General features: G+C 31.6%; 2 protein-coding genes across 2 annotated transcripts in view; both read right to left on the reverse strand.

The window, feature by feature from the left end:
* LOC145317199 (NADP-dependent alcohol dehydrogenase C 1-like) overlaps positions 1-16,493 on the reverse strand; it is a 122,382-nt gene that overhangs the window by 15,525 nt on the left and 90,364 nt on the right. The window lies entirely within an intron of this gene.
* The window catches only part of uzip (beta-pore-forming protein unzipped), a 265,056-nt gene that overhangs the window by 4,898 nt on the left and 243,665 nt on the right, over positions 1-16,493 (reverse strand). The window contains exons 2-6 of the mRNA XM_080158155.1: positions 10,362-10,475; positions 9,507-9,574; positions 8,019-8,205; positions 4,841-5,023; positions 203-284 (exon numbers count right to left, since the gene is read on the reverse strand). Coding sequence (XP_080014281.1) covers positions 203-284; positions 4,841-5,023; positions 8,019-8,205; positions 9,507-9,574; positions 10,362-10,448 — 607 coding nt within the window. The 5' untranslated portion in view covers positions 10,449-10,475. The remainder of the gene's footprint in view (positions 1-202; positions 285-4,840; positions 5,024-8,018; positions 8,206-9,506; positions 9,575-10,361; positions 10,476-16,493) is intronic.

The following is a 16,493-nucleotide window of genomic DNA, read 5'->3' on the forward strand; positions in this document are numbered from 1 at the left end:
AATATTGATATTGAAGCATGTGATTTGAAAAAAAAATCCAATTGGAAGATCAAATAAAAGGCATATCCCAACGTAATTAAATTTTTAAAATATATCATGTATACCGACTCTCCCCACATTAAAAGTTTGTTTATAGCCCCTTCAGAGGTCTCCACCAACACTGCGGGGTCCTGTCTAAGTGATAAAAAGATAACTGACTTACCTATGATATAGGATTGAGGTTCAATTTCTACGAGAACTGAGCCCTGGGTGGATAACTTTGTCTCTCCCTCGGATACATACGCCTTAAAATAATTCTATTTAGTTCAAATTTTGTAATTTAGTTTTCAAAGCAATGGATATATTATTGCTTGGATCTTACATCAGTTTTCCATGTTCTCTGATAAAGAGAAACTTGCAGCGGGTTAAAATAACGGGCGTTCTTCTATTAATTTGAAATTTTTTACCTCATCCCCCCCCCTCCCCCCCAGTCAGAACAACTATTTTAGGTTAGGTTAGGTTTTAGGCTAGGGAGATGAGCGCTGCGGCTAGGCAGGTGCCCCCCCCCCCCCCAGTCAGAACAACTATTTTAGGTTAGGTTAGGTTTTAGGCTAGGGAGATGAGCGCTGCGGCTAGGCTAGGTGCCGAGCGCCCCGGCAAGAGTTTATAGTTATGTCCCTGTGGGGGGGGGGGGGGTGTTAAAAATAGTCTTAAACCAGCCCATAATAAATAAAGGGTCTTCCAAGAGAATTATAAGTAAAGAGTAAAAAAATATTAGTGAAGATTTCTTCTATCTACCCCCTCCCCCCCCCTCCTCTCCCTCCCCATTATTTAATCGTGTGCTCACCACTTACTGCCGAGAGTAAGCGTAGTCACAAGCCAAAACAAATCCCATATCATAGAGAATATATTCTAAGATAAAAGATGAAGATATTCAAAGCTCTGATTGATAAGAAAGACACTTCCGGTCTCTGTAAACCTTTCCTACTATAGTGTGGTGTTTGAATTCACAACCGTTCATTTGTGCGTATAGTATATTATTGGTTTTTTTATAATAATATATCGAAAAATGCGATTCTCATTCTATTAATATGAAAATACTTTTTTTAAAGAGATTTTCTATAAAAGTTTTTAATTTACAAAAGTTAAAATAATTAATAATAGAGGCTACACACATACAAGTTGGTATAAGGGGGGGGGGGGTGGGGTAATAATAAAGATTCCCTAAAAAGAACAAAACTAACTGGTGAGCCATTTCTGAGATATTAACAGATTAATTATTTGTAAATGAAAAGCAATAACATAAGGAACATATTTAAACACCAATAAAATTATATAATCAAGATTATCCTTACTCACAAGTATAGTGTAGATCTATCAAAATCTTCACTGTATCAATTGGATGCCTCTACTTACTATGAATAGCAGAGATAGTTTCTCTTAAGGACAGGGATAGGGCAATTGTAAAAAAAATATTACTTAAATTTTTGCTATTTATCTCTTAATTAATTACAATTTAAAAAAACGTTCGTTAAGATTCAGAGAAAAATAATAAATTTTGTATACATAATAATCCTAATAAGAGGTGGTTACATTGGCAGAAAACTTTTTCCTTAACCCTGATATTTCTACTTACAACAAATAGATGCAGTTTTGCTTACCAAAGGCATAACTATTCTATAGTTTAGGTATACATGCTAATAGTTGAAAATGTGTAAAAAAAACATATGGCTTTTTGTTTGTCAATAAGATAATAGTAATTTTTTGGAAAAACTTGAACAACAAAAATTTACAATTGTAATTCAATTATTTATAATCAAATCTATAATACAAAGTAGAATGATGTCAGTCTGTCTGTCTGTCCGTCCCTTAAGATCTCGGTAACCACTGAACCGAACGGATTCTACTCTTCAGAGTATATGTATACCTATTGGTCCTGTGGTGGTTTTAAGCTATTTTCTTGAGGGTGGGACACCCCGACCCCCCCAAAAAATGAAAATCCCCCCCCCCCAAAAAAAAAAATAAAATAATTTTCTTGGGAGCACATTAGACCAAGCACCAGTAGTACTTAATTTTTTTTCATTATATCTTGGGGCAAAGCCCCTAGAGGCTAGGGGCGAAGCCGCTAGTTATTTATAATAAAAAAAGGATTCCTTTAACTAAAAAAACATAATAAAAATTGTCCAATATTTACAAAATAAAATGTACATAACAATATTATTTATAAGTTCCGTTAAGTTGAATGTTGTTATCCCTGTGGTATTTGTTTTTGTATATTATGGGAGGCTAGTGGCCACTAGCATTATATAGGTCAATAAACCTGGATTAATAAGTATACAACCATTCCCATATATACACACCAGTGGCTGTGCCTCTAGCATACATAAACTCCATATATTAAGAGAAGAGGATAGGTAGAAGAATGGCCTAAAACCATCCCTAGGTCTATGTTAAGCTTTCCTAAATCTTAAGCAACATTCAAGCCTTGTAAAATCAAGAATGAAAACATGCATTGAAGTGAAGCTTACAAGTAATTACATATAATGGACCGCTAATTGTTATCAACGACAAAAGAGTAGCTATTCAATTATGATCATAATTTGACATTCTCTTAATTTTGTTGCTTATTTATAGCCCAAAATGTAGGATCAAAGAGAAACGTACAACACCTATGAAGACCAAAAATACAATTAATATCCTTCAAGAAATACATTAAAATTTTATTTCTAATTGTGTCAAAATCCGAGACTTACGGATTATTTTTTTTATGCCTATACTTATCAAATATCAACCGGTTTTGCTAAAATATTATATTTAGAAACATAGTTTAAGCGCAATAATAAAGAGACATGTTCTATTATTCTAAAAAGTCTTCAGCAAACCTTTAAAACCAAAAAACGGTAAAATATTTACAAAATAAATAATTTAAAAATAATATTTGTTTCTTAAATTTATTATACAATTTAATAAATAAACATTTTGACTATAAAAATAAATATACAATTAAACAATAAATAAACAATCTGACTCAATATATAAAAAAATTATTAGATATATAAAATTTGTACATAAGTTACCAAATATTCACAGGTCCAATTTAAATCAATGTAGAATGTAGTTAATAATAATAAATAATTATGTCATAATAATAGTTATCATATCCTACTCGCCGTCACTTACAATCTCCTCATCAAATTCAAACGGCAGCTGCAAATCTTCAAATTGGCGGGTCTCATCCATGTCCACTGAATAAATGACGCTATTCATGTAGGTCCAATAGTGTCTGGTGGCGAATGGTCGCAGCTCTAAAAAGTTAATGTTATCGCAGAGTGCATCCACGGTGTAGAAGGTAGGGTTGGTTATGTCGGGGTCAATGTAGTTACCAACGTTGTGGATATCATCTATGGAAGCCTCGTTGCTGATAACATCGGTGTCAATCTGATCGACACTGCTTGAGGTGCTAGCAGAAGAGCTACTGGGGATGTCAACAAGCTCAATCTCAACGTTGACAGTGGCGGGCTCAGGCTCCGGCTGTTTCGCGGCAGCAGTGGTCTTGTTGGAGTCTTGTTTACGCTGTTTCGCGGCAGCATCGGTCTTGTTGGCGTCTAGTTTACACTGTTTCGCGGCAGCAGTGGTCCTGTTGGCGTCCGGCTGCTCTTTTCTCTTTTGGGATCTTGTTTGAATGCAGGTTACTGATGAATCTTCGGCAGTTTGGTTCTTCAAGTTTTTAGAGGATTTTCTTGGCATCGTGATAGATTTGATGTTGATTTCAAAAGAATTTATATAATAATAAGGATATGTTTTAAAAGTTACCTTATTTATAACCTTACGGATTAAACTTCGCACCTTCCCCCACCCCAAATTTATTGCGCGTATTTACGGTCATTCTATTTTACCTTACTTACGTGTTCTTGAAACCATTGTCTTTCCCCTTATCTTACCTAACCTTATCTTCTCCCCAACCCAAGCTAAGGCTAGGTTCCGGTCATACCCCCCCCCCCCTTCCAATACCCTTAAAAACCAAGCCACTAAACCTGTTGCGTTGACATGTTTTCGGTCAACTCCGCCCATTTTCTCTCTTTCAAGTTGAAATTTGAAATAAACCACATAAAATGGGAAATAATTTTTATTATTTACTTAATGAAATTAAGCATTTAGGAAAAGAAATAATGATTGCTATTTTGTTGTATCTTAAAAGGAGGTTTATATGCGAAATATTGTTTATTCTAATCGAATTACATAAGTTTCTATATTTTCTTTTTACGAAAGTTTTTTTTTTATTCGGAACAGTAAATGCTGAATTTTTGTATATTCTACTCTTTATATTTTTATTATGGCTCGACAGTCTTTAATTTACACTGCACTAAGCCCGGATCTTAACCATACTAAAAAAAACATGTATCGTATTTTACAGAATTTTATGCGATAAAAAGAATATAATTAAGGGAATTTTTTAGATTTGTTGGTACCGACGAAACTGTCTTTAATAATAAGCGATTAAATAACTATTAATTTTTCAAAACTAAATATTTTTCATTATCTACAATGGATCTTTGTCTGTTCTGTTTCAATGCTTCAAAATCGAATATTATGTTTTGTGAAGCATTTTGGAATCATGGAAAGAAAATGAAGTAGCGGGTTTCCTCATATTTTTACAGTAGCTTTTCTCCTATTTCTAGCCCCTGCAGGGACCATTTCCTAACCCTACGGGGCAATCATCAACATATACCCAACCTAACCTAACCTAAAAAAAACATATCAAAAGCTACTGTGAAAATACACAAACCCACTACTTTGTTTTCTTTTCATGATCCGCGTTATGTATATCGGTTTTCATAATAATTCTAAACATGTAACTTACCCTAATATTTCCATTGAGCCCTCTCTTGGTGTCAAGCTCCCCGATGATCTGGTTGTTATTCTCCATGTTGAAGCTGGCCACGAAGGTCTTGTCGTTGTAGGCGACCGTGCCAACGATAGGCATCGTGTACATGTCCCAGTAGACCCATTCGTTTCTGGAAAACTGGCTCATGTCAACCAATACCTGGAAAAAGATTTCATTTAGTTTGTTTGGTTTCAGTTTTTAAGATTCCATATAAAGCGCTCGATTTAAAATTAGTAGTATTTGTTCATGTTGCCTGACCCAATAAAATGTTATACATAAATATTTTCGACTGCGCCTGTAAAAACCACCCAAAAATTCAAATACTTCCCCATCATGGATAACTACTTGGTTCAGTAGTTAAGGAAATCTTAAGCTACAGACAAAAAAACTTACTTCTTTATATAAGAGGATTAATGCATTTTATTCTATATTATTGGATATTTCAACATTTTAGCAAATTATTCAAATTGCACAAAAAAACATATCGAAAGATAAATGTTACATTTAAAAAGTTTTATTTGCGCTATTTTGCTGTTTATAACCATGTCCTTAAGTTTTTGCGCTTGTGCCTTTTTTGCTGTTAAAAAAAATGTTTTTTTTTGCAAATAGGATTGGACATGTAATATACATTACAAATGAATATAAAACATAAAGGGATTAGAAACCCAACTTTATTAGGGATAAAGGGATCAACAACTAAATTAATTCTTCCCCAAATCTCACATGGAAAATGGTTGTAGTCTTAAATGATGTATTTATCTTATGAAAAAAATCATACATAATGTAATGAGAAAATTATGAACAATTAACTAACAACTAAAAAATACCCTTTTACATGTAAAATTGTACTTTTGACTTTTATAATTATTATTAGAGAGATCAAAGGGATGTAGATTTTAGAATGATTTCGATGCCAATGTCCCCTCCATTCCTGTAAGTGTATAAATACAAGTGTTAGATTAGGATCATGTTTCAAACTTATATTAAGAAGCAAAATAACATTTAGGTAATCGATGTTTTTTTTATAGAAGTTCAACTACTCCATAGCTTTACTGTCTGTCTGTTTGTCTGTCACCTCTAAGCCGCCATAAAACATAAACATACTATCTATCTATTCATTCCAAACCAATTCCGCTTTATCCCGTACACACATAATCACCTCTTCAGACCAGTAAATACAGAACGTCATACCAAAAGACAAGTTGAAAATAAAGTTTTATAAATCTTCATATTTTTTAGTAAAACAAGTGACCCCGCCTCTACCATCGAGGAGTTTTGCCCCCCCCCCCAAAAAAAAAAAAAAAAAATATTGTTTGTAGAAAACAAAATTTATTATTCCCTGAGAATTGTAGAACGATCCATCCAGCCATTTACAATATCTTAACGGACACACACACATACAACTTACTACTTTACATTATAGAATTAGTCACAAAATGAAATTATTATAAAAAGATGGCAATAATATAAAGTTGATAAAGTAAAAAACTAGCAACCAAAACTTTTACTTATCAAGTTCTTAAACTTTTTTTTATGATCATTTTCATTAAAAAAGTCAAAATAATCAATATGAAGTTAAATAATAAAGTGAATAATCTTTTTAGTTTTACTTAATACAAAATTTTAAATGAGGATCCCGGCCTAATTGAATTAAGTAAGGATTATATTAATAATTACATCCTAAAATGTAAATACGCCTATGTTAAAAATTTTAAATTTTAAGCAATATTTTTGACAGATTTATTCTATAATTGTGAATGTCCATTTATCCAATTTGTTGATCTTTAATTTTATGGATGTTGTCATCCCTGTCAAGTACTACAGAACTAGGATTAAGACATTACTTCACTAAAAATAATAGCTCATCAATTCAGTAAATCCCAAAATATTAAAAGCACAATGTCGGACAGACAGACATACACAATCACACAAAAAATCCATTAAAACCTTTTCTTGTATTTCCATTTATTTTTATTGTTGAGCATATAATAAGAAAATAATTAATAATAATATACATTCACTGTAATCGTATATATGATTAACAGAGATACAGGTAAAAGGTAATTAAATAAAATTTAATCTCCTATTATTTTAAACACTGATAATTATGTCAACATGGTGTAGGGCTCATGTCTGTATCATAACACGTAATACTAAAGATATTAAAAATACTATTCACCGAAATCATTTCCTTGAATTTGTGTTTTAAATCTAATAGTTTATATTGGAGAACACAGATAACTTAAGTCTTTTTAAAAAGTACAAAAACAAAACTGTACAAATACATACAATATCTATCTTCGTCCAAGTATATTACATATATTCCCGAAAAAAAAATATTTAGTGTCTGTACAACATAACACATAAAATGTATTTTCCTCGATTTTCTGGTTATTTGACATAAAATGAGCGATTTCGAACTTAGTTCCGAAATAGATTTGTAATTAGATAATTAATGTATATCAAAGTTTTCAACCTATTTTTGATAATTCTAAGACATGAAGATGTTTTTTTTTAATTTTAGAAATCATTTTTTATTCAATTTACCTCTTGTAAAAGTGAATAAAGCAATCTTAGTTTGGTAATTTAAATGACATAACATTCAAAATTACCAATTCAAAACTGCACTATATACGAAATAAAATTAAGGCTTGCATGAAAACAACATATATTTTAGCTCTACAAAGAAATTATTTTTGGCTGTTTGCGTAAAAAGTAATTATTATTGTATTATGCACGAGATCTCATCGTTAATCAAACATTATAGATACTAATACAAGTAATAGTAGTTGGTACAAACCCTTTATTTATTTTTGGACCACAAAACAAACCGCCAGCCAATGGATTATTTTTTTTCTTTTTGAGAAAAATTAAAAGTCAAAGTATATATATACACATATTATTGAATAGTTATCATCTTTTGATAAAATACATCTAATACCTTTACATTATTCTATAAATACTATGGATATGATATGTTATTGTGCCTATATTCGATTATTATACCTAATCATCCATTTTTTGGTCATTATGCATTTTCTTGATCATATGCACGTATGAAAAAATTCTCATTGTAAGAATAAAGAAGATGGATATTTTCAGGTTAAAATACATTTGGTAATCCTAACATAATGACGTCAATAATAGTGACTACCTGGTACTCTGCGTGTTTGGTGAATCCTGGTCCTGCCAGACAGGATCCAGAGGTGTCCGTCCGTCCTGCCCGCTCCCGGATTCCATCTCTGACCCTGCAGACCGCAGAACTACCGCCGACAAGTATGAGGCGGGAGGTTGGGATTTGCCCGGATAAAATATCCTCGATCCATGCCCAGCTTAGGGTACTAAAAAATAATCATAATAAGTTTAAAAATTAATATTTAAAAAAATCTTAAAATCAAGGATGACAGCATAAATTAGAAGCGATCAAAATAATGAAACAAATAATAAGAACAGTTAAACAGTAAGACGACTTTTCTCATTAATCAGTGGAAACTTCGGGTATAGTCCTTTCCACGACATCCCTCCATAAGGAGCGATTCTTCGTATTTTTCACAGTAGCTTTTCTCCTATTTCTAGCCCCTGCGGGGGGCTCTAACCCTGCGGGGCCAATTACCTAACCCTGTGGGGCAATAACCTAACACAATATAACCTAACCTAACCTAACCTAAAATAACCTATAAAAAGCCATTTTAAAAATACGAAGAATCGCTCCTTATGGAGGGATGTCGTGGAAAGGACTATACCCAACTTCACATGAAGTTAGTGAAAAAATATTCTAAAAGCAGTTGAGAAATACAAAATTAAAATACATAGATTATAAAACAGTTTAGTTAGACCCGAGCGCCCGAAGGACCGTGCTAACTAACTTGTATTACCCTAAAGATTATTATTTCAAATTTTTAATATTCTCGTGGAAAATTGTCTGTATTACGTGCTATCTATGTTTTTTTCAGTATGGCTGAGAACCGGTTCTAATTCAGCGAATATTAATCGGTTTCGAAGCCATACTGGAAAATAAATTAAAAAGATATACTCGTGGAAAACGTTTTGAGAGCCTCAGCTATAATATATATCTTTTTTTGCTTAAAATATTTTGAGCTTTGCATTAATGGATGTTGTTGTCCTTGTCTGTTGTTAAAGTTACACTTGACATATGCACACTTAAAACTTGTTAAACTACAATGCATATATGTAACATTAAATTAATGTTATGAAAAAATCTGATTATGTAAAGTTGTAAACACTATATCCGAATTTTTAGAATTCATCATACCCTTTATTTTTAATTCTAAAAGGAAATCATTTGGGTTTGTACGGCACAGTATTTCTGAATAAAAAGCAAGGCTATTCTACTGTCTACGGTCTGAGCTAAACAGCAATAGTTATTTATCGCATTGTATCATAAACAGCTTTCCGTGGATTAAAAAATGTACAAATAGAAGATTTAAACCATTTTTGTTAATTTGCGTGCCTTCGACATTTCAGGGCTAAAAACTGACTTTGATCTTCGTACATTGATAGGATATTTTTTAATTCGTAGAAAACTGGATATGTCACATGATTTTTCAATTTGGCTTAGAACCGGTTCTAATCCAGCGGATATTAATCGGTTTCGAAGCTATACTGGAATATTTGTACTGACCTGGAAGTAACTAAATGTTTATACTTGGATAAGATATGCGCTCTCTCGGTTTTTAACGTCAACCAGTCCTAGAAAAAAAACTTTTTTATAGTTGCTTTTACTCTGAGGGGTGTTAGGACCACCCTCCACCCTCCTAGTTTCTCAGAAATAACATCTGCCTGTAAAATAGCCAAAAACGAACAGAAGATATTAACAAAGCCTGATCTAAAGTTTCAGACATACAAACAGACAGGCGGACTGACATCGTACTACTTTGTATTGTAGATAATTAAGGCCTGGTAGAAGAAAAGGAATTATTTGGCTAAAAAATAGCGCACCAAATTCTAAATTGTCTGTAATATAATAAATTTTGTAAATACATATATTTTCAACAAGTTTTGACCGTATATCACGAAACATTTAATAATCTTAGTTGAAAGAAATATTAACATTTTTTTAACATAAAAAAAACTAAACTAAGCAAAATGTTATGGATCTTTTTTTGTAAAGCGAATCTTTTCTATGATTAATAGGGAACGGAAGCCTCATCCGCGTAGATTAATGAAAGTCTCAGCTACCCCTAGCCGCAGCCATTCTCATCTAAAGCCAACACAACACTCAGCCTCCATTAGCCGCAGCAGTCTTAGACACTATTGCAGAGCGGAAGCTACAGCCGCAACCGCAAAAATTGCGTAAAGACTGGATTCTTAACGATCTTACAGTGACTGACGGACGACATACGGTCATATCTTAGTTAAAGATTAATTAAATATTAATTAAAAGCTCTGTTTCTATAAATGTAAGCTTTAACCCCCCCCCCCCCACACACACACACACACACACACACAGACCCACGAGGGGGCCGCCATGCCAAACCTTGTGTGTAAGAAGTGTCCAGCCACTGTCTGGTTGTAAGATAAGAAAAATGGTGGACACAATAATTTGGTACAGGCCTCTAGCCATCTCAAATACTCTTTCTCACATTATTATTCTGAAATACAAATATGTTTTTAAATAGTTAAATAAATAGGATGTTTGCATGTGTGTCTGTTTTTGTTCACTAATTTTGATGTCATGAAGTTTTACATAGTAATTGTTTGTTGTTTAATTATTATTATTATTATTGTGATTTATGCTAAGAATCCTTTTTCCTTCAATGGTAAATTTTAGTTTTTACATCACAATTTACACAGTTTAATTTGTTTCTCTAGAATCAAATGTTAAAATTCAGGGAGTGATGGGACATTGGGCTGTTTATTACACTAGTCCCAGAAGTTTTATAATAACTTTTCCTATTCGTTGGCTTGACAATTTCGTGGACTTCTATTAAATTTTGATTATTTGGTTCATTAAGTTCAGTGTTCAAACGTTCCAATCAAAATTGTTATCTAAAGAAGGGGTAATTTTGTGTATAATCATCGGGGATGTACATCAATTTATCAGCCATTGTAATCCCTTTAGATTCCTGGGTAAAATAACAATTATTCTGGTTATATTCAAAACTAACCTACAATATTTATCATATTCTGAAAAAAACCACCCATAAAGCATTTAAGAACATTAAGTAGCGTAATTCTCTATGTACAATTACATATTGGACCTTCTATTTAAAATGTATTCTATATTTAAAGTATAAAATTTTGCAGGGACACTAAGGGAAAAGGTAATGGACGATAAATTGATTTACATTTTCAACAATGGTAAACAATATTTACACTTCATCAATCTAAAATTGTTGACTGAAAAGTTTGGACACTGATAATTTAAACTAACCCATCACGATTACTTAAAAAGTCCCCAAAGCTTTCCAGCCAACGATTGAGAGAACATGATATTTAACTCAAGGTACAATATACAATCCATAGTACCCTCCCAGAATTAATGTTATAAGTATGTTGTAAATTTGGTGTATGGTTAGTGGTTAAACTAATTCAGTAAAAGTCTTAGTATTGTGTATACTAATGTAATCAATTAGGAAGAATAAACGTCTGCGAATAATGTATAAGGATACTTTCATACACACTCACACATACACATAAAACATGTGACCACACTAAATTATTTTAGATTTTGTAGCATGGATTTTCTATATTTGACTTTTTAAAGTGAGATTGTCAACTTTTTATTTCCCAAATAATCTCCATACTTTACTGGTGTTATTGGTCAAATGGTAAATATCAGAATAGCATTTTAAACAGGGATTTTACAGGATAAGAAGCATCCTCTAAAATTATAGATATAAATTGATTTTTAAAAATATTGGTGGAAAAGTTTCAGTAATGTAGGTAATCCAAATCAAAAAGCTTTTCCAATGATAATTAAAAACCTATAAATTACTAGAATAGCAATTTAAAGGAGATGAAAGTTTGTTTAAGTAATGTAAAATTATCATAAGGAAAAAGGATAAGAGGATGAATACTCACCCCCAATTCATAGTAAAATACTACTTCCCCATCTCTAAATTTTTAAAGAAAATTTAGCAGACAAAAATCAAAAGCCGCCCAGGGCTTTTTGTATGTCAATCATAAATAATAATGTGAATAAAAAGAAAAGCGATATTTAGCAAACCGCCGTGGGTGATCAGAATCAGCTGAATGTTTATTATGAAAAAAATTTCCCCCTTTTTAGAAATGGAAGGATTCATCTTGCATGCACAAATTTTTTTAAATAAAAATAAAATCTGTGTAATTTTTAATCAAAGCATTAAAATGACAATATCTAATCATATGATTGAGGAAAAAGTAAAAAGTAAAAAAATATTATTTTAGATGTTGTTATTTTAGTATTTTTTATATTTAATAACAAAATTTTCTTTTTATTTCTAATTTAAATATTATATTTTAATTATTAAAACTTTACATATTAATTTTGTAATCCTCCCATTTGAAAATTGGTGGAATAGCAATAAAATTTAGCGCGGCAACAGCGCTGATTTGGCCAACTGCCTATTTTCGTCTTCTAGTTGCTTTGATTCCTTTCTTTTATTTTTTTCTCTATGAAAATTATTCATTTGGTAAATCAGCAACTTTGTGTATGTATACCGTCATTAACGAGATCATACAGACAAACGCAAAATCTTAGATTAATCATTGTTTAATTTAAACATCGTAGACATAAAAAAATCCACCAATTTGAGAAATGAAAAGCAAACTAATAATTTAATATTCATCTATTTCTATTGAGAAAAATATTGTTAAAGTTTTCTAGGCCAGACAGCTAATTATTCTGCAGCTAGAAAGTCTACACACATAGATTTATATTAGGTTGTATAGAATTATCATACATGTTAGTTAGGGATTTTGAGAGATAAGACAATGGATGATTCATGTACATCCCAATAATGATGAACAAAATTAACCCTTCTGAAAATTTAAATCATTGATTAAAACGTATACAGATCAGTCTAGAGAGACGGACAAACAGACAAAATTATCTAAGAAAGAAACAGATAGATAAATGGAACAAGTAAAGTGAAAACCAATAATGCTGCATTATTTTATCATAGACTTTATCCATAATACAAAGTTGAATGATGTCTGTCCGTCCGTCCGTCCGTCCGTCTGTCTGTCTGTCTGTCCCTTAAGATCTCGGTAACCACTGAACCGATCGGATTCTACTCGAATATACCTACTGGTCCTTTGGTGGATTTAGGCTATTGTAAAACAATCCCCCCCAATTAATTTGTTTAATTTTGCGAATTGTGCGAATTCGCCATTTATTTGCGAAAATTTGCGATCCATTCATATTTGTTTGGCGGGGTAGGTAATAGAAGATGTAATTATACCTCTTGGAGCAAAGCCCCTAGAGGCTAGGGGCGAAGCCGCTAGTATAATATATAATAGGTATTTTTAGTTAATTAAAACCCGTTTGGATTCTTAATTTTTTTTTTGTTGAAAATAGGAACTGCCATATTTTGGCCAGGTTTTGACTTCCAGATGATTTATAAAATTATAAAAGGTTGACGCGCGGCTGCCGCGCCGGCCTGATAGTACTAGTGCTTCTATTGTATAATAAAAAAATGTCTGTATGTCTTACTCGCATCAGTAACAACTTGCTTTATTTCTAATGTTTATATTTACTAAATTTGTCTTGAGATTCAACTATAACTTACTAAACAAGTAGGAAAGTTTCTGAAACCTTTCTGTTATATTTTAATGAAAAAGAATGTGATTTCCTAAAGAAGGTTTAATTGTTCTTTCAAAGTTTTCTTTGCAAACATCTTACACATTTGCAAAAATGCAAAAATCAAAGGATTAGATTCCCTGTTATTCTGTGGTGTTGGTATTCTATCGACATTATTGAAATCCAGCGGAGTGCACAGGTTTTACCAGGAGGTTGTGTACCTTGATACAGTAACAAAAGTGGAAGGCAAGCCTCAAAACTTCTTTTTTCGGGAGTAGTGGACTGGACACCTTCTTCCCACGTGCATATGGTCGGAATCACTTATATATTTTGTAAAAGAATTTGTCATTATTAGAATAGTATTAAACACTTATGATTTCTATTCATAATGCTTAAGATGTCGAGGTTAATATAAGGCAAATAAGCACTTATTAATAATTGTGTTTAAGTTTTGAATAAATTAGAGTTGATATAATTCATTGGAATAGTTTGTCAACAAAATAGGTCTGGTACAACAGGGTATAAGAAGAAGAAGTAAAATCTGATAGAAAATGTAAAGATTATTTACTTGGATCATTAGATCTTGTAAAATGTTAATTTTTAATAGCGTAGCTACTCTATGGTTAGATACGTTTTGAGAGTAGAAGAGTTTAATACTCTGTCATTGTGAACTATTTTCTTGGCTTTGGAGCATCTACACAGTCTCTAAAAACCACTGAGCCTATTTTGTTTCCATTATAGAGGTGCTTAGGCCACGGGATTGTTTTAGGCTATTTAATTTTAAATTTCTAGTCTTGGTAGTTGTTTTTAGTCATTTGACTGCTCCCTCCCCCCCTCCTAACACTTTCATACTTTTGAAATACTAATGTAGGAGGCCCTTTATTATCATCTTAAAACAAAACAGAATTTAAAATTTACGTGTGCAATCCAATCAACATACAGTATCCCATTATCAAGTTATCAGAACCACAAATAATTACCAAAAAAAAACAACCTTTGCCCTTTATTTCACTATCATGTTTAAAATCTTTGCTACAGTGTATTTTTTGCGAATATGAAACACATTGCGGATATCACAATTTGTGGAAATAATAGCACATCATGAAGCATAACTTAAAGAAGCAAGCCAATAAAACAGTCTTTATCCATTAATGCTTTTAGACTTCAAAAGGAGTTTATTTTTACAAGCCAATAATATTATCTTTATGTATTGTTAATATTGTTTGTTTGAAGGGTATTAAGCCACTAATTGGTATTTTCCTTTGTCTATATTTTTCAGGGAGGGAGGGAATATACAAATAATATTGGTCTTCAGAGTTTAGTAAACAAGTTTACCCTTTTACTGGCCTAATATCCATGAGAACTTTTATAAACTTTTGATTGGGTAAGTAGTAAAATTTATCATCCATTGTCTTATCCTTAAAGATCCCTAATATTTTAAGTTGTACAGCTTCTTTATAACTAAGATACTTCATTTTCAAACTGATTGTCCGCCCGTCAACCATTGTTTTCTTAAATATTTGTTTTAAATAAAAATTAATTTATTTTATCTTTATGTGTTATTGCAGTGCAAAGCCTTGCAATGCAATGGTATTATTCCCTAAACCAAAAATATTTTACAGTTAAAATAAAATGCAGAAGAATTGTTTGTTTTAGGTCAAAACTTTTAACAAAATGGATTTTTTTCTTGGAATATTTCTTTTTGCAAAAGTAAATAGAAAGTCCAAATTTGTATTTTAAATTCAATATATTTAGACCATGTTTTAATCATTTCGCAGATTTATGGTATAGTACTATTCATATTTACACAAAAAAAACATTCTACTCCCCCCCCCCCCTTTCACTGCAACCAAAACTTTTCCTAACATAATCTTTTGGAAGTGAAAATATTGTAATATGGGTATATCTTGAGTTTTATATAGAATATAAGGTTTATTTATAAGCAAGAATTTTTTTCAATTCACTTTTAGAAGTATTATTTTCGTGGTTATTTACCTCTGTACTTTTTAAACTTGCATATTTTCTTGGTCTATTTGGTATCTGTATTTAGAATAGCGAATCATGGCAATTGTTAAAAAAGCAACCCAACCTTCTTTGTTAGAATTTAAGTTAGTTGTAATACTTTTCTTTATATCATTTAAATTAAGAATGCTTAACAAGAATAGCTAAAAAACAGAGGGGGGTAAGTCCAGTAAGCTGCAAAAGGGATTATCCCAAATCTTTTATTGCATAGGATTGTAAAATGCAAAAATAAGATGCTAACATTCTTTTCAAAAGTTTGATGGAATTATTTTCAATAAAAACTGATTTCACCAATCTGTACTTACTAAAAATCAGTTATAGGTCAAAGGCAGAATAAAAATTACATCACCCTATAAATGACATTATAAATTTCTATCTTACAATCTTTTACTAATGTTTAACTGAAATTGAACTCCTGTTATTTTGTCTTTGTCAAAGTTATTTATCTATTTTAATTTTTGTAAACAATTTCCCCCAAAGATATTTTATACAAAACTGATATCAAAAGTAATATTATTTAAATTCTGTTAAAATCAAATAATCGATAGGTACTTAATCAAATCAATTATCAAAATGAAAGTTAATTTTCCAATAAAATTAATTAATTATGTAAGAGTGCATAAAATTAAACCTTTACATCAAACTTTTATAACACCACTTTTTGGATTCATAATTGTTATGCTAAATTTGTTAGGTTAGAATTGCCTGAAGAGATGAGGAAAAGAGGGGGGGGGGGTAATCGATATTTTTTCAGGGGGGTGTAGGTACACTCCAACAAAATAGTTATACACCTTCCGTTGACCTATAAAAAAGACTTCACTGTTAAGGTTAGAGAGTTCTTAAACAACAGAAACAGGCAGACAT

Source organism: Acartia tonsa, chromosome 4 (assembly GCF_053477335.1).
Source record: "Acartia tonsa isolate MP-2025a chromosome 4, ASM5347733v1, whole genome shotgun sequence".
Taxonomy (NCBI): domain Eukaryota; kingdom Metazoa; phylum Arthropoda; class Copepoda; order Calanoida; family Acartiidae; genus Acartia; species Acartia tonsa.